Source organism: Lepidochelys kempii, chromosome 18 (assembly GCF_965140265.1).
Source record: "Lepidochelys kempii isolate rLepKem1 chromosome 18, rLepKem1.hap2, whole genome shotgun sequence".
NCBI lineage: Eukaryota > Metazoa > Chordata > Testudines > Cheloniidae > Lepidochelys > Lepidochelys kempii.
This window is the reverse complement of record NC_133273.1, coordinates 14,659,264-14,680,401: the sequence shown is the minus strand read 5'-3', so window position 1 is coordinate 14,680,401 and position 21,138 is coordinate 14,659,264. Positions and strand designations below refer to the sequence as shown.

The 21,138-nt window shown below is 48.7% G+C and overlaps 1 protein-coding gene across 6 annotated transcripts in view; it reads left to right on the top strand.

The window, feature by feature from the left end:
- Positions 1 to 15,892, top strand: part of SPSB1 (splA/ryanodine receptor domain and SOCS box containing 1) — a 68,176-nt gene extending 52,284 nt beyond the window's left edge. For 5 of the 6 annotated variants that reach the window (XM_073316758.1, XM_073316763.1, XM_073316760.1 and 2 more), the window contains exons 2-3: positions 6,005 to 6,826; positions 13,665 to 15,892. In XM_073316758.1, coding sequence (XP_073172859.1) covers positions 6,133 to 6,826; positions 13,665 to 13,792 — 822 coding nt within the window. In that variant the 5' untranslated portion in view covers positions 6,005 to 6,132 and the 3' untranslated portion in view covers positions 13,793 to 15,892. Of the gene's footprint in view, positions 1 to 3,400; positions 3,564 to 6,004; positions 6,827 to 13,664 lie in introns of those variants that run through there. The other variant, XM_073316759.1, reaches the window with a different exon arrangement.
- Positions 15,893 to 21,138: the final 5,246 nt, after the last annotated feature.

Here is a 21,138-nt window from a genome sequence, read left to right as displayed (position 1 = left end):
TTGATTGTTGGCGGCAGTAGTTGGGCCTCGGGAGAATTTCTGAGTGCAGGGGGTGTCTGTGCATTGGGGGAGTAGCAGGACTCTCGCCCCTGAGGTTGCTCTCTGATTCCCTTTGTTAGTAGACTGAGAATAAAAACAGTGCTGATAACTTTCTGCTGAGATCAAAGCTGAACTGTTGTGCAGATTTCAGTTGCACTAGTTTCACAGGGGAACTTGAGTGGTGTGCTTTCCCTTCAGGTTAGTGTTACTACAGTTGGCCGCACTTTCAGTCCAACGTAACAGAGGTTTTGTGCTCCTGGATGGTGCTGACTGCTGAGAAAAGGAAGGATTATTGTCGCTTTGGATTGAAGTAGCCCTTTGGCATGTCTACGTGGTAAACACACACCCGCTGCTGGCCTGTGTCAGCAGGTGTGTAGATCTACTTCTAGAAGCCCTAGTTGAGACCAGGTTCCATTGTGCTAGGCGCTGTGCAGACAGTGAGGCCTTGGCCAAAACAAAGGAGCGATAGGGGAATTGCGGGTAGAGAGAGAGGGGAGTCAATTGGCCAAAGGACAGATTGGGGGCAGAGCTGGGACTAGAACCAGGACTCCACACACCAGTTCAGTGCCCTGGTCGTGATGAGTTCCAGGTCTCTAACAAGTAAGAAGAGGGACAGTGTTGACTTAATCCCTAAAACAAACCAAAAGGACTTACAAAATCAGATTCCTTTTTTTTAAAAAAAAAAAAAACCATAAGCCAGGGTTAAAGAATGATGACAAGGGTCATACCAGGCAGTTAAACAAGATTTTAAAAGAATGCTTTTAAGTGGCTGTGCACAGCATCTCCTCTCCCGCTGCCCCTCTGTATGGGGTCTCCAGATCCTAAGCTCTTTGGGGTGGGGCCAGGACTTTCTCCTCATGCCCTGGGTGCTTTATAGATGCCTGACCTCTTCCCCCGTAGAAACTCTGTGTAAATACTGTGGGAAGAGAGTGACCCAGAGTAAACTCTCCCTCAAACCAACAACCATAGAGCAAAACTTACATGGGAAGCCAGGAAATGGAGAAAAGCATGTTGGGGCCTCTGTGCCTGGTGACCTGGGAGGCGTCATGCATTGCTTTGCAGCTCAGCATGGCCAGAGCAGCTGTGCGTGGCTTTGAACTTCAATTGTCCAGAACCTTTCAGAGCCGGCTAGAGGTGCCTTTGGCTTTTCCCTTTGTACAGGGCTTGGTTCCTTTTCAGTTCCAATCTCTTGTCTGTGCTGACACCAGTACGACCCTGCTCTTAGGCTCCATGCAATGAGTGCATTGTAGGGGTCCAAACTGGAGGTGCTTTCCTGTCCGAACATCCCCTCCTGCTGCTTCCGTGTTTGGTGACATTGTTTGTCCCAGAGCAAGTGGAGACAAACCAAGTGGAGAGGTTCTGCTTTTTTTCCTCAATACGTCTCTTAATATTGGCTTTAACCCTTGAGAGCTCCGGGCAAGACTTACCGCAAACTCGATAACCGCGGTTTGGGGTGGGGTTGGGGCAGTGGCATGAGCAGTGTGTCTGTACCCCTTTGTAAAGCTCCCAGCACCAAGTCCTTGCTTTGTGCAGAGCCCACGCACGCTGATGCTCTGCAGACTTGCACTGCCTCCCACTTAGCTTTTGGGGGGAGTTTGTCGTAGGATTTGACCTTTTTAAAGCCCCCTGTGGTTTGGAATGTGACTACCTGAAAGGACCTGTCTGTCTGATAACACTGCCATTTGGGCAGTCCTCTGGCTTTAGACAGCGCAAGGAGAGCTGGTGGGAGGGCCTCTTGGGTGAGAGCCTCTCTTCCTGAGAACTTCTCCTCCTGGTTGTTCAGACGGCCCAGGTTTAATATGTATCGTGCACTGCACAGCTCATGACCAGAGAGCACAGTGGGTTGAAGGATGGAGTGGGTGGGGCATGTCTATGAATCTGTGGGGTTCCTCATAGCCTGTCTGGAGTGTAGTAGTTTGACTTTGTTCTCGGACCTTGCATAAATTGTTGTGAAACTTCCGGACCTATTCGGGGAGTGCTTTAAACAAATCAAAATGAGATTCCTGGGAAGAATGAGGCACATCTTTTAAAGAGAAGCATTGAGCCAAAGAAAGGGGAACATCACTAACATTTGTTCTGCAATTAGTAGTTGATGACTTTTATGCTTAGCCAGTCAGCGAATGCTGGAGTGTGATTTAAGCCGTCCTTGCAAGTTCCCTAGCTTGTCTTTGGGTCCCCCTGTGGATAATACTGGATGAATGACTTTTATAGTAATTATCCTCCATTTCAAGTTTTTATTACCAATGTTATCAACCCTGGTCTACAGGACTGGAGTTTGTTAAAGCACTTCTGCCCCATAGAGCAGAGGTCCCTGAAGAGAGCCCAATATAGTACTTGAGATGTAGGATAGGTCTTGTTGTTTCATTGACACTGTCTCTTAAATGGTGAAGCGTGTGGCCGGTGCAAAACCGTAGCAGAAAACGGGTTGCGCATCTAAAGGCGGAAACCATTCTCCGAGGCAGCTGGTTTTTCTTCCATCGCTGTCTAACAAACTAGGGCAGGCTTGGTTGGGAGTGGTTTGTTCCCTAAGCGCACACCTCCAAGAGTCTGACAGTCAGCTCACCGGTCCAAGGCAGAAGAGAATGTGTAAGATCTTCATGGCCAATGTACTATGCCAGCTGTCCTGCTGTGGTGCTAACTTCTTGGAGATGGAACTTTGGTTAGTCTCAGAAAACTTGACAAACTGTGTGTGTGTGTGTGGTTTAGCACACTAGGCAAAATAGCCACGGAACTGCAGCAACCCCTGGACCACAGGCACCTAAAATAGCAGAGTAGTCTCAGCAACTTTGTTAGCATAAAGCTTAGGGGAAGCTGATCAGTCTGTCCATGGTGATGCTGATGCACATTACAGCCTCCCCCTATTGCCTCTAACTGAAGTGCTGCCGCTTATGTCCGGTAACCTTATATCTATATTTTTTATACAAGATCTGATTCATGCACCGTGATTTTTCCATGCCAGATGAGATCCTGGTCATGAGTAACTGTTGTGACTGTAGCTGGCAGGAATTCTGGGTGATTGCCTCACTCCAGGAAACGTTAAAACAACACTTTTTTTTCTTAGAAAGCTGGTTCCCTCCCTTCCTATATTTTTATTTTCCTAATAGCTGCCCCTGCCTTGGCGGCTCATAAACAGAGGGTTGCTTGTGTAGCTGAGTTAGAGCAGATTTGCTTGGGTGGACACAAGGCCACAGAACAGTGCATGAAGGTGGCTGGTCTCTAAGCAGATTGGCTCCTCTCGAAATGAGTCTGTCTGAAGCTTGGAAGGAAACTGAAGCTGTGCAAAGAATCCTGCTCCTTTCTCTGGACTCGGAGTCTGCTTCTGTCTCCCTGGGAAGAGCAGCTGCCCCAGTGATGCAGAGAATTTGAGACTAAACGTACAAGGAGGGTTTTTGTAACTGCTGTCTGGATTCCAGTAACTCAATGGGAGCTCTGCTGCCAAGCGTTGCTGGAATGTGGGCCTCCTGAGGCTGGGCCGAGCCTGTTTGCCTGCTCCTTCAGCTCTGCAAAATCCGGACGCTTCCAAGGTACTTCACAGTATTGAGGGGTCGGACTAGGGAAGTGCCAGGGGCCCAGGGGACAGATCCCTCTCCAGACCTGTCCCAGAGGAGGGTACGCTCTCAAACTCTGCCCGCTGTTCAGTGAACAGTTTGTCACCATCTGGGGCTTTCCCTTACTGCCTGGCCCTCTCCCTTGTTTGATCACTGAAATAGCTTTATTGCTCTTGGGAAGTAGCCATGTTTAAAGCTTTTTCAGGAGCCGCGTTTCAGAGTGGAGCTGAGGAAGGAAAAGCTATTCGAGGCTGTACCAGAGCAACGAGCCAACCTGGCCTGTGTATTTGCATTGTGTAATCTTTTCTCCAGAGGGTGCTTAGAGCCCAGAGGATTCCCTCCCACCCCAGAGCCTTGTCACCCACGGCAGCCAGCCAAGGAAGGCTGGATCCGGCGCCCTTGGCCGGCTATTGCTACTCCAGGGAAATCCGTGCAAGTCACTTCCCCACCTCACATGAGCGAGTGCTTCCTCTGCTGTGCTCTCAACCCTTACTGAACCAGCAAGTGGGACGCAAAGTGCGAAACTCCTGCAGGATAGCATAGACAGCAGGCTCGGCCAGCCAGCCCTGTAATATCCCAGCAAGTGCTAGACCTCTTTGCAGATTGGGATAGAGTCTTCAGCCACCTTTATTATTTAGTGGCAACTGCTTCTGTCTGGAGGTTGGTTCTGTCTTATCTATTGCGAAATAAGACCAAGGGGTCGGGATACAGGAGGCTTGTGCTGCTAAGAACAATCTAAATACCGAACTTGCAGTAATCCTTGGACCTTGCCTTTAAGCTTCAGTAACCAAGTCCAAATAAGCAAGCTCAGTTCTCCCACCAAAGCAGTCTCACCCTGCAAGATGAAAGCAAGCTCCTTCTAGGCACTAAACGCAACTGAACTTGGGCATACCTCTGGGAATCGCTTTGCTACAAGGGCTCAAATAGCTGCAGTAGTTGTCTGGGGCTGTTCAGGGATTTTTCTTTGCAGAATGTTAAATGCTTTGTGTGTGTTGGCTCCTTTCTGGGCAACTGTAGAGATTGCTTTGACTGTTGTCCAGCTGGAATGTAATTCTAGGGCCTTTATAAGTATCTGGAAAGATACACACAGGTGGATGGTCCTGGCAGTGGCTGGAGTGTCTCGTGCAGCTTGCATCCATGAGAGTATCGGTTGGGGCTGAGATGAAGCAAAGCTATGCTTGCTAAAAGGTGTATCTGCTACAACTCAATGGCCTGTTCAGGGCCATCAAGGAATTTCTTAATCTCTGCCAGTACCTTGTATCAAGCTGTAACTCTTGTGCCGATGTATGCAGCATACAATAGAGTACTTAGCAGGAGTGACTGGGGATTAAATGCAGGGGATACCTATGGGGAGGCAGCGTATTAGAGAAGCCCTGTGTCTAAAAGCTTTATCATGGCCCAGTGACAACAGGGTGGTCCAGTCCTTGTAACCCAAGGGAAAACCACAGCTTCAGTGTTTTTAATAAAAAGAAAAGGAGGACTTGTGGCACCTTAGAGACTAACCAATTTATTTGAGCATAAGCTTTCGTGAGCTACAGCTCACTTCATCGGATGCATTCAGTGGAAAATACAATGGGGAGATATATATATACATAGAGAACGTGAAACAATGGGTGTTACCATACACACTGTAACAAGAGAGTGATCACTGAAGATGAGCTATTACCAAATAAATTGGTTAGTCTGTAAGGTGCCACAAGCACTCCCTTTTTCTTTTTGCAGATACAGACTAACACGGCTGCTACTCTGAAACCTGTCAGTGTTTTTAATGATGTCCGCAAAGGGCCAAAGTCTGGGTTTCTCTATGCATTGTACATCACAGTACATAGAGTTGTCATCCTTGTAGCTCGTGGGAGGCTGGGTGTGCTTAATAAGGAAGCTGGAAATATTTAAACTTCACCCACGTGAATTGCCTGGCAAACTCCCAGCCCTTATGGTCTGTCCACACTGCAGTCAGAGGTGAAATTGCATCATGTGGAGACTGACCTGAGAGAGCTTTAATTCAGCTAGTGCAAGTCCTAATAGTGGTGAAGCTGCAGCAGCAAAGACTTCAGCATTGGCTCACTGCCTGGGTAAGTACCCAGGGTCCCAGACAGGCTTAAGCCTCCGTGCTGCAGTGACTTCCCTGCTGTTGGTGCTCTCGCTAGCTAGATGAAAGCTAGCTCAGGTAGGTCAGCGTATGCTGCAGTCACACCTACTCCTGCAGTGTAGACAGAACTTAAAGGTTCCCTCTAGAACATGCTGCACCTTCCAGTGTGTGGTGGTCCTGTCTCTGTCTGTGCAGGGTGCATGTGAGTCCCCTTAGATGTGACCTTTGGTCTGTTTGCCCAGACAACCGGGTGCTGGAAACTTTGTTTACAGGTTGTGCTAATGTTTAACTCTCCTCCTTTTGTTTTTCTTTTCCTTCTTTTTCTTAGGCAATACTGACCAGTGCACATCTTGTTAAGGTCTCCTAGCAATCTCTTCTGCAGGGCTGAATGACAGCCGGAGGGTAATTGATGAGCTTGCCCTGGGAGTCTCTAAATACCTGAATTCAAAACACAAGATGGGTCAGAAGGTCACTGGCGGGATAAAGACTGTGGATATGAGAGACCCTGCATACAGGCCCCTCAAGCAGGAGCTCCAGGGGCTCGACTACTGCAAGCCCACGCGCCTGGACTTGCTATTGGATATGCCTCCGGTCTCATACGAGGTCCAGCTACTGCACTCGTGGAACAACGATGACCGCTCGCTGAATGTCTTTGTGAAAGAGGACGACAAACTAATATTTCACCGGCATCCGGTGGCTCAGAGCACAGATGCCATCCGAGGCAAAGTTGGATATACGAGGGGACTGCATGTGTGGCAGATCACGTGGGCCATGAGGCAGCGGGGCACGCATGCTGTGGTAGGAGTGGCTACGGCAGACGCGCCCTTGCATTCTGTAGGGTACACGACCCTGATAGGAAATAACCATGAATCCTGGGGCTGGGACCTTGGGCGGAACAGACTATACCACGATGGCAAGAACCAGCCGAGTAAAACCTACCCTGCCTTCTTAGAACCGGATGAGACTTTCATTGTGCCGGACTCTTTCCTGGTGGTCCTGGACATGGATGATGGGACCTTGAGCTTCATTGTAGATGGGCAATACATGGGTGTTGCTTTTCGGGGACTTAAAGGGAAAAAACTGTATCCAGTTGTAAGCGCAGTGTGGGGGCACTGTGAAATACGCATGCGCTACTTGAACGGGCTTGATCGTGAGTATAACCCTCTGCAGCTTGTTCTGAAAATGCAGATCTCTGCATGCCTTCCTAGCCCCGCTAAAGAGATTGAACCACATATCCACACTCCCTTCCCAATAGCTAGGTACCTGAAAACTCTGGATTGTGCAAACCGAAATGACTGTTGGGACAGCAGGTCCTGTTAGGGCAGCAAAGGGTTTGGGGGAGGATGGGGTTTCTACTTCAGATTCGTCTCTTCTGATGGGCTGTGTTTGGAAAGAGTAGTATTCTTTCTGAGTGGATCTGGTGCAGTTACCAGTCAGCCAGATTGTCCCTATAGCAGGGTAACCCCAACTGGTCTGGCTGCCCATCAGCATATGGTGCCTCAAATTAGGAATGCAGCTTGATAGTAAGTAGGTGACTGTATAGGGTGGAAACTGTAGATTTTGGGCAGCCATGCGGAGAGGAAACCTACTGCTGGGACTCCAGCCATCTGCATTAAGTCTATCTGGAAAGCTGATGTTCTCCTCTTCCTCCTTACTGCCAGAGTCTCCAGTGCCTTACTATGGATTCAGGCCAATGGACAAGGCAAAGTCCTGTAGCACTCTACCTGAAAGGTGACCTCTTGTCCATGTACCCTTTATATAGGAAAACAAGTTTTAAACTCGCTCTGCAGACAGGTGCGTAGGGAGCTGTGCCGTCATTAGCCTGGAACCTCATCTTGTTCAGCAACTAGCTTTCTGTCCTTTTCCCTTCAAGGCTAAAGAACGCTGTTAAACAGAGTGGGGTTGGGAGCCAGGAAACCCTTGGTAGTTCTGACAGCTCAGTGTAAACTCAGGATGGCCATTGGTCACCAAGCTTAGTACAAGCTTCCCAAGTTCAAATTGGTCATGAAAAAAAGCCTCTCTGTCTTTGGGACAGAGGTTCCCAATTGCACCAGAACGTGAATTAGTCCATTAGGAGGAATGGCTTAATCTGCATTTGCTGCTACTGAAATTTGTCAGGTTTAATAAGGGAAGGGATCGCATGTTCTCCCCAAGCCCCAGAGTAACATCTGTCTTATATTGTTGCAAGGTGTTGCAGAATACTTTCTTCCTGTATTTGGGGGGGGTAAATATACTTACTCTTCATTGAAGCCATGCAAAGGTCACCCAGTGCAATGATGGAGCCCTTTCAGAATTGAGTATAGTATTAATTACAATTAATGAATTATTTAATAAATTGGTTAGTCTCTAAGGTGCCACAAGTACTCCTTTTCTTTAAGCAGTATAGTTCACTTCTGTAGAATGAAATGCCAGTGCCTAATAATGCAGACTTGACTCTCCTTGCCATTGTAGCTATTAAATTAAGGCAATGGGTGGTGTTTGTATTGTCTCCCCTATCCCACGGGAGCCCCAGTCATGGAGCAGGATTCTGTTTGTACTAGGGGTTGTACAAACAGACCAAAAGGCACAATGTTTTTGAACAGTGAAAGGGATTTTTTTGTTTTCACTCTGCATTAAAACTCCTCCTAGTTTTTGCTACCTAGGTTGGACTGCAGAGACTCAATCTTCCGGCTTTGGTGTTTCTGCTGCTCTATTATCTAGCCAAACCTGGCAACCCATCTACATGCAGTAGGGTATTCTTGGCCTGAAACAGAGCTGGTGCTGAGTCACAGGCATTGGAGTGTAATGTTTGGCCTGCCTGTTTTTAATTTTATTCTGGGGATGTGTGTGATAAGTCTCACTTCTCCTAATTTGCCCTGCTGTAAACACCTACCGTTGAGTCTCTTGATTTTCAAATTTTACTGTAGAGGGGCTCTGAGCAAACCTGGCCAGTGGTGCAGTTGGGTATGTAGCAAGCTCTGAGCATTTACGTGACTACAGGGACAGCTGCGGATTAAACCTATCCAAACTCATGTATTTTTACTCTACGCTTTCAGTGCACTGTAACTGCAATCTCCGTAATGACCCCCTCCCTCCCCCCACTCTGGTACATATCACAGCAAAACATTGACCTAGCTGTGACCCATGTCAAGCAAATGCTTAGCTCAAAGGAAGAGCTTTCTCCTGCGCATCAGCAAGGAGAATTCCACGGCCCAGGACCCTTTCCCCAAAACTCACTCCTCACTTCCAGGTGCTGTTGGTTGTAGAGAGCTTTCCAGCTAAGCCTGGTAGCTGCTGCTGCAGCACTTTATGGGGATGGTTGGTCTCCTGGGTACCTAGGTCCCAAACCATGCAGAAGTTGGTAAGACAAAACAGGCACTTCAAATGACACCCAGGAGCAGACGGGCAGAGATGTATCCCTCTCCTCCTAAACAGTGATGGGACTAGACTGGTCTAATTTTGAGGTGGCCTAAATTGAGCTTTGTGACACAGGAACACAGATTCTTGTCTGCACTGTGGTCTTTGCCAATCACCTTATCAAGTCTTCTGTATCTGAAAGGATTCAACCAGAGACAATGGTTGGGAATGCTTTGTATTTACTTGACAGGCTAATAAATGAGCAAGAGCCCTTCACTTGCACTAGCTCTGAGGGTCCAGGCATAGGGCAGGTGCATGTGTGAAGTAGGGAAAGGCACCGGGTAAAGGTCAGGGGTCTAATCTCCATGCGTTAGGTGCCCCTTCAGGATGCTGGTGCTGAAACTTGAAAATGCATAATGTCAATGCTTTCTGTATAGACTGCCTTCCACAACTAAACACTACCACCTAAAAACCAGATGGCCCCGCAGCAGCCACTTCCTCCCGGCATCCTTGTCTCTAAACAGGCTGGCTTGGAGCAGGTCCGGAAGGGTGCCCAACCCTGGTGGGCATGGGATCAAGCCTTGGAATAGAGAGCTCTTGGCAATGGTGCCCTACCACTCCGCCAGAAGGGACTCCAGCTCAAGCACACCTGCTATCCAGCATGGCCTAGGGGAGGCAGTTGCTCGGGTAGCTGGGTTTCAAACCATTCAGCGCCATCGGGGTGAAGCCAATAGGTAGCCAATATAGACTAGAGTTTTCAGCACAGAACTCCACGTAGCAAGCGAACAGGCATATTCTGTCTCTGCTTCAGTTGGAGCGGGTTTCGAGATGTAGCGTACTCTATATGGGGCTACTGGAGCCTAGCCTTGACCGTGGAGAATGGTAACCGGGTCAGAAATGGTCAGACACCAGCTACCAGGCACAGATGGAACAGCTCCTGGAGGACTTAGTAATGATCCTGGGTCGAATGACACCATGCTCATGAATCTGCTCTATGAGCAGTGGCTGCGTTCTCTGAGTCAGCAGTTCGGATACAAGCATGGGTGGTTCTTTTGGGTGTTCCTTTCACCTGCCAACAGAAGCTCATTTCTGGCTCCTATGGAAGCTGGGTGATCTTTACGGGACTGTTTGGGTTATCCAAACTAATGTAGTTAATGCAATTTAACTGGATTAGTTTGCATCCAAATCTTCTTTTGAAGACCATGGCATTGGCATGTTTCTGTTGCAGTGATGCCACAGGCCCCAAGGAGGAGGGTCAGGGCCCTATTGTGCTGAATGCTGTATAAACAAAGACCCAGTCCTTGCCCTGAAGAAATTACAGGCAAAGGGACAAATGAAGTGCATTGGGGTGGGGCCTGAAGCAGGAAGTAGAGTGAGAATCAAATGCACAGTATGCACCCTTGCCTTTTAAAATGACTTATAGAGTCATGTCCCCATATGCCTCGCCACATAGCCGTTAATTAGCTGATTTATCAGCACTGCAGCTGAGCTGTGTGTCGAGAGAGGGATAGGACCTTCAGGCTTAGGGCAGGGAAGCCCTTGCATAGAGGACAGCATGCTCAGTAGTTTGAGCATTGGCCTGCTAAATCCAGGGTTGTGAGTTCAATCCTTGAGGGGGCCATTTAGGGGTCTGGGGCAAAAATTGGGGACTGGTCCTGCTTTGAGCAGGGGGTTGGACTAGATGACCTCCTAAGGTCCCTTCCAACCCTGATATTCTATGATATGGACAAAGGTGTAGATTTTAGTGGAAAGAGCAGAGACCAATCGGTGGACAAGGCTGGCATCGTTGGCTAGGTGGAGAGGCTGTGTCATGGGGGCGGAGCAGAGGTGTGTAGAACCTTGAAAGGAAGGGTTGGAATCTTGAACTTGATCTGACATGCAAGGCACTGAATTCTGAAATCAAGACAGGATGCCTTTCTAAAAACTATGCCCTAAGAATTATTTTAGGGAAGTTCTCTGGCCTGTTACACACGAGGTCAGACTAGATGTTCCCAGTGGTCCTGTCTGGCCTTGGAGTCTATGAAGGGATTCCAACCGAGCTGCTAGGAAAACTCTACCACAGTTTTGTCCATGGGAAAGCAGAGGGTGATCGTAACAAGCTGTCCTGTGAATGGATTGAGATGAGTATTGGGAGGCTAAAAGGTGGAAGCAATGGCTACAGTAATCTGAAAATGGGGTGGGGGGAGACCTGACTGAGCGTTGCTCTGGGCAGAAAGGGAAGGATGGATCTTAAAACTCTTATGGAGTGGGAAGAGTTGGAGGAGAGATGCAAGAGGGTTGTTTGTTTGTTTTTTTTTTCTTCCTTGGAATGATTCTGGAAGGGAGCATGAATGCAGTGACCCTTAGGGTCAGAAAATTGGGGGGGCGGGGAAAAACTTTGCCTCCCATCTGGCGGCAGGATGAACAGGGCCAATAGCTTAATTTTGGCTTGTTTCAGAGTTGGCATTAATCTGTAGTCAACTCCTGAAAAATTGGCACTTGTTGGCCAAGATTTGCAACGTCTGTTTTTGGGTTTCCAGCTGGAGCCTGGATTTTTAGACCCTGTTGAGCTTTTTTCCCCTCAATCTTAAGTGTTGAGTGAGACGGCCCCAAACTGAGTCACACCTCGTCTCTTTTGAAAACCTTTAACCGTTATTTACAGTGCTGTCCAGATGAGCTTGGAAAACTTAATCAAGGAAAAACTCCTGAAATTCAGATTCTTCTCCTTGTGTGCAGCTGTAACTTTGGTTCCTGCTATCTGCTCCGTCAGAGCGCAAGAAGCCAGTCTTTCCTCTGGAGAGCAGTGAATAGTCCTAGTCAATATTAATTTTAGTCTGTGTGACCGCTCGCGCACGCAAGTCGCATCTCCTGCTTGCTGTTCATGCATCTAAATGCAGAGCATTCTTGAGTTTGGCCTATAGAATCCCGAACTTTTTCAGGGCTATGAATTTTCTTAGGTAGCAGAATTGTAACCTGGGAGGTAGGGAGATGGCAATTTGGATCTTCTGTCTCTAAAATATCAAATCTTAATCTCGATTTCCTGTGCTCACTGTGCTGAAAACTGGGCCTTTGTAGATCCTCCTCCTTCTTGAGAACTAGAGACAGCAGCTCCCTGCTGCATGGACAGGTATGGAGCCCTAGGTGCAGATGCAGTCGTTGGAAGTGAAAAACATTTCCCCAGCTCTTCATTGCTGGGGTACTGCCGGAGTCTGTCAAGCCTCACCTGAAAATGTAACTTTGGAGCTAAAATGAAGCTGGGCTTTTGACTACTGGCTTTCCCCCTTTCGTGGGTCTTAATCCTGGTTAGTGAAGCCAGCCACTCTTGCGCTTTCTCTTTTCTGTATTATTAAAGCATTTTTGCAAGAATCGTACTTGCAGATCTTCCAGTAGAGCGTGTTCTGTCCACAGTGGGACACACTCTCTGGGAACACTCTCTAGGGTCTGACGTGGGCTTGCCCCCTTAAATATAGGTATTTAAGCCTGGTTTGCTGGAGACATTATGTAGGTGGTTTGCTTCTCCTCTACCCCCTAGATGCTGAAGTCCTGACCTAGGCAAGTGAGCTCAACTTGCTCTTTGGGGGTGACTTCATGTTAGGCTTTGAATTTTTCTCAGGGTGGCTACCATTAACCTCTGATGGAGACTGAGGTCTTGAGCTACCTCATTAGAAAAATCTCCCTGGAGGAGAAACTGGCTAGAGATCTGCTGCAATGATGGTTTTTGGGGGTGGGTGGGGAGGTGGGCAGGGTTGACTGCAGAAGAGAAATTACTCACATCAGTGATGCGTGTTCAGTGCAAGCACTGACTTTAGCAGCCAGGACACCTGCACCCTTCATCACATGGCGCTTGCATTTCAGGAAGTGTTAACTGAATAGGAACTCTTTAGGCCCACCGTGGGGGATGCCGTGCTGCCACAAGGAACTTGCCCAATCTACCAAGGATGCATAGAAAGACACCCCAGTAGAACTGGCTGTGTGAGCTCGAAATAAAGCTGGCTCACTGTTAAGGGCTATGAAACCTGCTACGTGGATACTGAACTAATGGGTGCAGGTGTGTAGTCCTGTCTGGTGCTGCTGGATCAGGTTGAAGGGGAAATCTCTGCTGAGGCAGGCAAATATAGTGACTTGTGAAGCTTGATGGAGCTGGCCTGTCTGTATTTTGGGGGTGGGGAGGTCAGAAGTAAGCATGTGAAGGCTTCTGGGGTGCCTAGAAATGTGAAGAATAGTACACAGCTTTGGGGTATCTAGAAATGGTAAAATCCTGCTGCAAGATGCAGTCCTGTGTTTAAACAGCTTTCACAAAGGTTCCCACATTGTGGTGTCTAAAAATGTGGCATCTCCCACCTTAACTGAATGCTGCTACACCTCCCTAATTACTTATGGGGGATTCCAAGATCTCCTTTCTTACCCGACCATGGGTATTTCTAGGGCATGCATCACCTTCGCTTGCTGCAGATAGTTGACAGCTTTCGTGGCCTACTGGGACCCCCTGCACAGTAACCTAGAACTGCCGCCTCGCTTGCTGAGGGTAATGGATAGTCAGGGGCTCCCGAACAGGCCAGGGCCTCAGTTTCTCTCGCACTCCTCTTGAGAATATCGGCTACTGTAACTAGCACTGCAGCCACCAGGCTCTTAACTCGTGTTCCGAGTTAACGTGTGGCTTTTTTGTCTTGCAGCCGAACCGCTGCCTCTGATGGACCTGTGCCGGCGTTCTGTGCGGCTGGCTCTGGGCAAAGACCGACTGAGCGAGATCCAAGCGCTGCCACTGCCAGCATCCCTCAAGAGCTACCTTCTCTACCAGTGACCTACAGGATGCCGAGAGAACTGAAACAGCGGCCAACGATTTGGCGCTGACCCATTGGACGGTGGTCCTGCCAGCCTCTCCCCGTCGTCACTAGTTTTGGACATCCTCTGCCCCAGTACCTTCCTCCAATGCCAAAACCAAATATGCCCTATAAATGGCTGTTTTCAAATATCCTTGTTTCACAACTAAGATGACCTTTGCTGATGAAGGTCACATCACATCCCTGCATGCTTCCAAAAAAAACCACCCCAAAAACACAACCTTGCAGAATCTCTCTGCACATCCCTTGCTGCTTTCCTCCCAACTCCTGGCAAACGGCTGTAGAGCATCCTTTGAATGCCTGCAGTCCAGGAGCACATTCTGCCCCTTTGCCGGCTGAAGGAGAGTACATGAAGCTTGGACGGGGAAGCGTTGGGAATGGCAACATGTCAAATGCCAGGTGCTAGATGTGGAATGGCATGAGATGGGGGGGCCTTCTGAAAAACAAGAACATAAAACACTTCAGTGGGAAGTGAAAACACCAAAAAAAAACTCCACATGGACACTTTTTTTTTTAACTTGGATAAGGTGGTTATGTAGCTGATGTCAATGTCGCGATACTGTCTCGCCCTGTCTTAATTGCTACCTTTATGTAGATTGAATCTCATTTCTTTCACCATCACTCTCCATCTCTCACTCAATTTTTTCTGCATCTTGTCTGTCTTCCTTTTCACTGGATGTGACACTAGGGGCAGATAAAGCCTGTGGTGGATGGGGAAACCAATCCATTGAGCAGCCCCTCTGATGTCTGTATCTCCCCCCTCTTTCCTTGTGTTCACTTTAATCTGCAGCTTTTAGATAAGGTGCCATTCCCCCCACCCCTCCATTGGTGGTGAGTTTCCCCCTGCCATGATGCATTGGCATGCAATATCCTCCATGGAGAGCCAGCCACTCGAGACCGATTTATGTTGATTGCAGAACCTTTACAACCACAGATCTCTCCTTTCCCATGTCTGAATCATGCATATTCCACTTCATGTTAGCACCCCTGAAATGGATCTGCCAGGGAATCTTCTGCTTTGATAAGCTGCTTGGAGTAGTTCACATCAGAGCTTTTCAGTCTGCCATTGTCCATCAAGATAATCTCCTCCTTGCTCTCTGGCAGGAACGACCCTCTCTCTCATCCCTGCTAGTGGACAGAGGGATGACCGAGGAGGAAGGGTGTGAACAGTATGTTCTGCAGGTCAGACATCTAGAGGGTGATATGATGGAAAGTAGTTTGACGGGAGGCTTGACGGTGCTCTTTTGATGCTTTGCATGGACAGCAAAGGAAACTAGCATGAATTACAGTCAAGGAAAGAGGGGAAGAACCACCATTGAGAGACGTTTGTTTTTTTTTTTAAAAGGCAAAATCCTTGCCCATCCCAAATAAAGATTCTCACCTCAGTAGCCAAAAAGAGAGGACCTAGTCCCCCACTGTCAACAGGAGCTGCTCTCTCCTGGCCTCTCCAAATAGCAAGCTATTAAGCTGCCTTCTCTGGGGTTATTTTGCACATTTCTTTTTTGTCTTGAAAAACAATGTGTTTTTTTTGCTTCTGTTTTGTACAGGTACAAATGAGTTTATTTGTTGAAAATGTTTAATATATATTTGTGGTGTTTGTATAATCCTGTTTTAAACAGCTGCTGTAGGGTACCTTTTTTAAAAAAAAAAAAAATCTACTGGCATAGTATTTTTTAAAGCACAGAATTGGTGCCAAGACTGGGTGGGGGTGCAAAGTGCCCCTTTCTTTTTTTAATGTATCCTGGATGATGATTTTTATGTAGGGATTTGTACAAGCTTCTGTTACAGGGTGGGACATGTACAAAGTTGCACAAGAGAATTCAGCGTGTACAGAGCCTCGCTTGATTGCCTTCAACTCTACCTGCTTCTTTCACTACTCCTGGGAAGTGGCCACCTTCTGCCCTGTTGTTTTTGTGCTTTTAGCGCCCCCTTTGTCTCCACTGCTTCTTCGCTGTCCCCAGTGCACTGCTTTGTACAGTTTTAAACTCTTCGCTTTCTCTTTTACAGCTGTAAATAATATTCAGTAACCCAATACAGAAATAAAGTTTATTAAATATTGAGGAGGAGTCATGTTTTACTTGTGCTTAGGGCGGCCCTGCCAAAATCAGAGGCCAATTGTGCTCGGGTCTCTACATATACAGACCAAGAGACCTGCCCCAAAGAGTCTAGTCTGAACAGAATGAACAAAGATGAGAGCGTGGGTTATGCCCATTTTACAGAGCCCATTCTGAGGCTACCCAAAAAGTCTGTGGCAGAGTTGGGAATTAAACCCAAATCTCTAGTGCTATAACCCCTAGACCATCCTTGCTCTTCAGGCTGACAAACTTCTTCCCTCCCCCCTCACATGCAGAGCTGTCATTACAAGTTGTGCTTGTGCTTTTATGCAAGCTCATCTGGTATGGTCTTGTGGTGGTGCTCCCCTTCTGAAAGCAAGGTGCCTGGCTGTGTTGGAGGAGACATAGAGGTGACAGGGGAACAGGGTTGTGTGGATAGTAATCTGAAGTGGCATCGGTGAAAGGCCGGAGTATCTTATTGTAGCTAATGGAAGAAAAATGTGGCACTGGGGGCACAGGGTCTGGTCTCCACCTGACCATTGGAGCCCGTCACCCTGTTGTCCAGACTCTGGGCTCCTTGCAATCCATTGCATGCTTCCTAGCAGAGGCACATAATGGACAGCTATAGGCTGAGATGGCTCAGATTTTATTTTTGTTTTTACTATATTGTAAGGCCAGAAGGGACCATTAAATAACCTAGTCTGATTTTCTGCATATCATGAGCCATGGAAGTTTTACCCCTGCATTGAAACCAACAATGTGATGGGCTAGAGCGGATCTTCCAGAAAGGCATCCAGTCTTTGAATTGAAGACTCCAGAGTCAGAGAATCTACCGTTTCCTTTGGTAGCTTGTGGTTATCACGGTGGTGTTGCACTGTTTCCACCTGTGACAGCAGATACTATTTGAGTTCAGGTCTCCACAGTTGTTTGTCACCTGGGCTCAAGCCTGCAGCCCTCTCGTTACGTGTAACTTCCTTCCGAATACCGAGTAGGAGGAGGGCAGCAGGAGGCAGGCCTAGAGAGTGGGGATGTGATGTACAAGAGCTGCAGCACTTCTGTTTCCGTGAAGCATTGGGGATCTTCAGCTAACCAGTGTGTTTAGGCAACCTCATTAACTTCTTAATGCTTATGGGACCCACATCTGCCAGTCATGCCTGGAAATCTCTACTGCACATGTGGTTGGAATGAATATCTCTGAGATGAGATGGTGGTTTTGGCAGCGAAGACTTGTTACTGGCCTTGTACTTAGTTCCTTAAAATGAACCCAGGTTCACTCATAGATGCCTTTTTTTTTAAGGCCTTAAGGGCCTGTTATCTAGGCTGACTTCCTGCATAGCACATGCCAGAGAGTTTTACCCAGTGATTCCTGTATCAACCCCATAACTTCTGAGTGAGGAAAGATGATCTTTTAGAGACACGCAATCTTGACTTGGACTTTAAGTGACTGAGAATCCACCACATTCCTTAAGTTCCAATGGCTAGCTCGCCTCACTCTTTTTAAAATGTGTGCCTTATTCACACTGTAGTGTAAGGGTAAAGAATCAGTGTATATGAGCAAAATGTGATGGGCAATACACCATAAATATGGGAACTTTTTTTTTTTCCTTGGGTTACTTGAGTGGGTTCTTGAAAGTTGTAAAGAAAAAGTGGAGAGGCACAGAGGAGGAAATGGAATGAGGGAAGGGAACTGGATAAATAGAGAAGATCATGGCCTATTCCAGCCAGGCTGTTTTGGGGTTACATGAAGTATTGAGATTCCTGTTTCTCCTCATTCACTTAAATGAGGGTCTTTCAGATGGGGTGGGAAAGCCAAAGAGCACCACCCTGCCCCTGTAGATTAATGTAGCACATGCCCCTGATGCATGGGACTGATGGCTCTGGAATCTGTAGTGGGATGCATAGAGCCTCTTCCCTCTAGGCCGGTGACTACTACCTAGGTCAGACCTAGTGGTGATGATCGGAGACCATTTGCCATTAGGTCTCAGTCTGGTACAGATGTCCTTGCAGTTGGCTGTTGGAGGCCAAAGACTTAATTTGGAGGAGGAATCTGAATAACTCTCTTCAGCCTGGTGGTCCTCTAGCTCAAGGCTGAGGCATTTGCAAGGGGCAGTGGGTGGAAGTTTACACTGCCTCTGCCCACACAATGCACTGAGGCCTTTTAGCTGCAGGGCTCTTAACCTAGCACCTTTCACCAGTCCTAGCCGTTCCTCTTTGATTTTTGGCTCGAAGCACTAAAGGGGATGCAGTTGGGATGATCAGTACCCACCCCTCCCTCTGACTACTTGAAATGACACTACATAGGCTTTGGGGAGAGGTTTCATGCCTTGGAAAGAAGGCCCTGTCTAAAGAAGGTAGTTCCATGGTCCCAGAAGTGGTATCTTGCAATGCCAATGCCGTGGTGGTTGGGGTAGTTGCTCTGTCTAGTCCTTTGTAGCATGCTATAATGGCTACAGGGTGACCTTAGCTGACGTTGCAGTTTTTCCCTGGTAGACCAGCGTGTATGCGACTTACTGGGCAGGGGTTGAGCGCACCTGTATTACTCCGGGGCAAGCCTCGCACCCTCTTGTGCCAGCTGCCAAACTGGGTGGGGTGGGTGCGAGAGGAAAACTCTCTCTGACAACTCCAGCCTGCAGAAAGGGTCTGTAAAACTGTGCTCAAATCAAGGTTGCAATATACCAGAAACTGCTTCTGGCCTGGGCAAGGAGCAAATGTAAGATAAGTGAGGGGCAGGAGCCCTCAGTGCCATCTCTTTATACTTAAAGGAAAGCGCTAATGAAATGATGCGAAGTGAAGGCAGCCTGCACACATGGTAGCAATTAATCTCTGCATCTTTCTCATGCTGCAGGTAACAGGGATTCAAAGAGAGAGATTAATTTCTGACCATATGTGGGCAAAGCTTGCCTCCCTTGCAGCCTGTCCCATCAATGTTCTATGGAATGTGAGCTCGAGTGAGCCATAAACTATATGGGGAGGAGCACAGCAGTGGGCTGGGGTTGCGGGGACAGAAGGTGGGGCGGGTGCCAAAGACTGAGAAATTTGTTCATGCTCTGCTCCAGACACCCAAACAGGCTCATGTTCCAGCTGCTGGGAATATTTGAAATAAATGACCTGCTCGGGGCCTGGAGTTTGCAGTGTTTATGTACATCACCCTAGCAACCATGCAGAAAGTTATGAGATGTGGCCTGGACCTGATGGAATCAACAAATGATGTCACGGATTAGCAAATCCTAATGAATCAGTGGAGCCCTGTTTCCCCTGCTGTCGCATAGGCTTGGGTGCTTGCCCGCAGCAGCCAAGGCTACTCCCACCTCTGAGGAGCGTGAAAATTACAAGTTCCACTTGCATCAGGGCCTCCTTTCAGGCCAATCCTGGCTTGCTGGACAATATCGCTTGCCTCCCTTCTATTGCTGACTAATCACATTCATCTGCATGGAATTTTGCCTTTCCATTTTATTGCCGTCTATCCTGCTTTGCTGTCTGAGTGACACAATCCAAGGCGTCTAATGCTCCTCTCCCCATAGATGTTCAGTGGTGATGGCTGAAAGAATCTGAGGTACCCTCATGATAACTTCTTTCCCCTGGCCCCCCTCCTTCTCCTCTCCCCCCCCCAAAAAAAGAAACCCAAACAAACCCAGAAGTAACAAGTCAAGGGGGGTGTTTTGCCTTGGTGGCTATGGCACAGATGCAGGGCTTCAGCTGTTGATGTCCAAGCTACTCTAGAAAGGAAGCTTGTGTCTCATCCACAAGGAGGTGCAGAGGGGTTGTGGGTTGCCTGAGGTCATAGTGATTCAGGGTGGAGTTGAGAATACAGCCCAGGCCTGGGTATCCATCAGTGTCCTTTCTGCTACACCATGCAGCATTCCCACAGGGCAGAAAGTAACCTAGTTAAATAGGAGCCGGGTCAAAAATTTCAACTTGCTTCCCTTTTTAGAGTTTCTTCAAACATGCCCACAGGCCAGAGTCTTAAAAGTATTTAGGCACCTAATGCATTGAAATCAAAGGTGTCTAAGATACCTTTAACCACCTGGCCCCCCAGCTGCTATAGCTCCCAAATCCCATTTTCAAAAGTGACTTAGGCGCTGAAGCGCTACCGACTTTCAGTGGGGTTTAGGTTTCTAAGTGCCGCAGGAGCTTCTGAAAAGGGGACGCAGCGGGCGTGTACACTCGAGCTGGAGGTGTCCCTTCCAGCTCGAGGAAACATACCCGCACTAGCTCTGACTGAGCGCCGCAATAGAACTAGAAGCGTAGCCGTGGTGTTTCGGATTGCCAGATTTGGTTGGATGTGTTCCCGGAGGTTTCATCAGATGACGTAAACTTTTCTTAAAGATTAACCTTTAATTCCTGGAGACTTCAAGACAATCCTGGAGGGTTGGCAACCCTAGTGGCAATGCAAGCAGCAGGCTGGGTTAGCTGCTTCACATACACACCTAGGGTAGGGTTGCCAGGCATCTGGTTTTCAACTGGAACGCCTGGTTGAAAAGGGCCCCGGGCGGCTCTGGTCAGCGCTGCTGACCGGGCCATTAAAAGTCCAGTTGGCAGTGCAGTGGGGCTAAGGCAGGCTCCCTGGCTCTGCGCAGCTCCCAGAAGCTATCAGCATGTCTGGCTCATAGGCACGGGGGCTCCGTGTGCTGCCCCCACCCTGAGTGCTGGCTCTGCAGCTCACATTGGCGTGAGCCACGGCCAATGGGAGCTGTGGGGGTGGTGCCTGTGGGCAGCGCACAGAGCCCCCTGGCATCTCCGTCTAGGTGCCACAAGGACATGCCAACCGCTTCCAGGAGCCTCACAGAGCCAGGGCAGGCAAGGTGCCCCACCAACCGTGAGACACCTGAGGTAAGCGCCGCCCGACTGAAGCCTGCACCCCAACCTTCTGCCCCAGGTCAGAACCCCCTCCTGCACCCCAACGCCCTTCCCCAGCGCTGAGCCCCCTCCCACACCCAAGCTCCCACCCAGAGCCCGCACCACCTCCTGCATTCCCAACCCTCTACCCCAGCCTTGAGCCCTCTTCTGCATCCCAAACCCCTCATCCCTAGCCCCACCCCAGAGCCCGCAGCCCCTCCTGCACCCCTGCCCCAAGCCTGAGCCCCCTCCCACACTCTGAACCCTGCAGCCGCATCCTGGAGCCCCCTTCTGCACCCTAAACCCTGCATCCCTGGCCCCACCCCAGAGCCCCAGACAGAGCTTGCAGCCCCTCCTGCACCGCAGCCCCCAGCCCTGAGCCCCTTTCCACACTCTGAACCCCTTGGCCCCAGCCC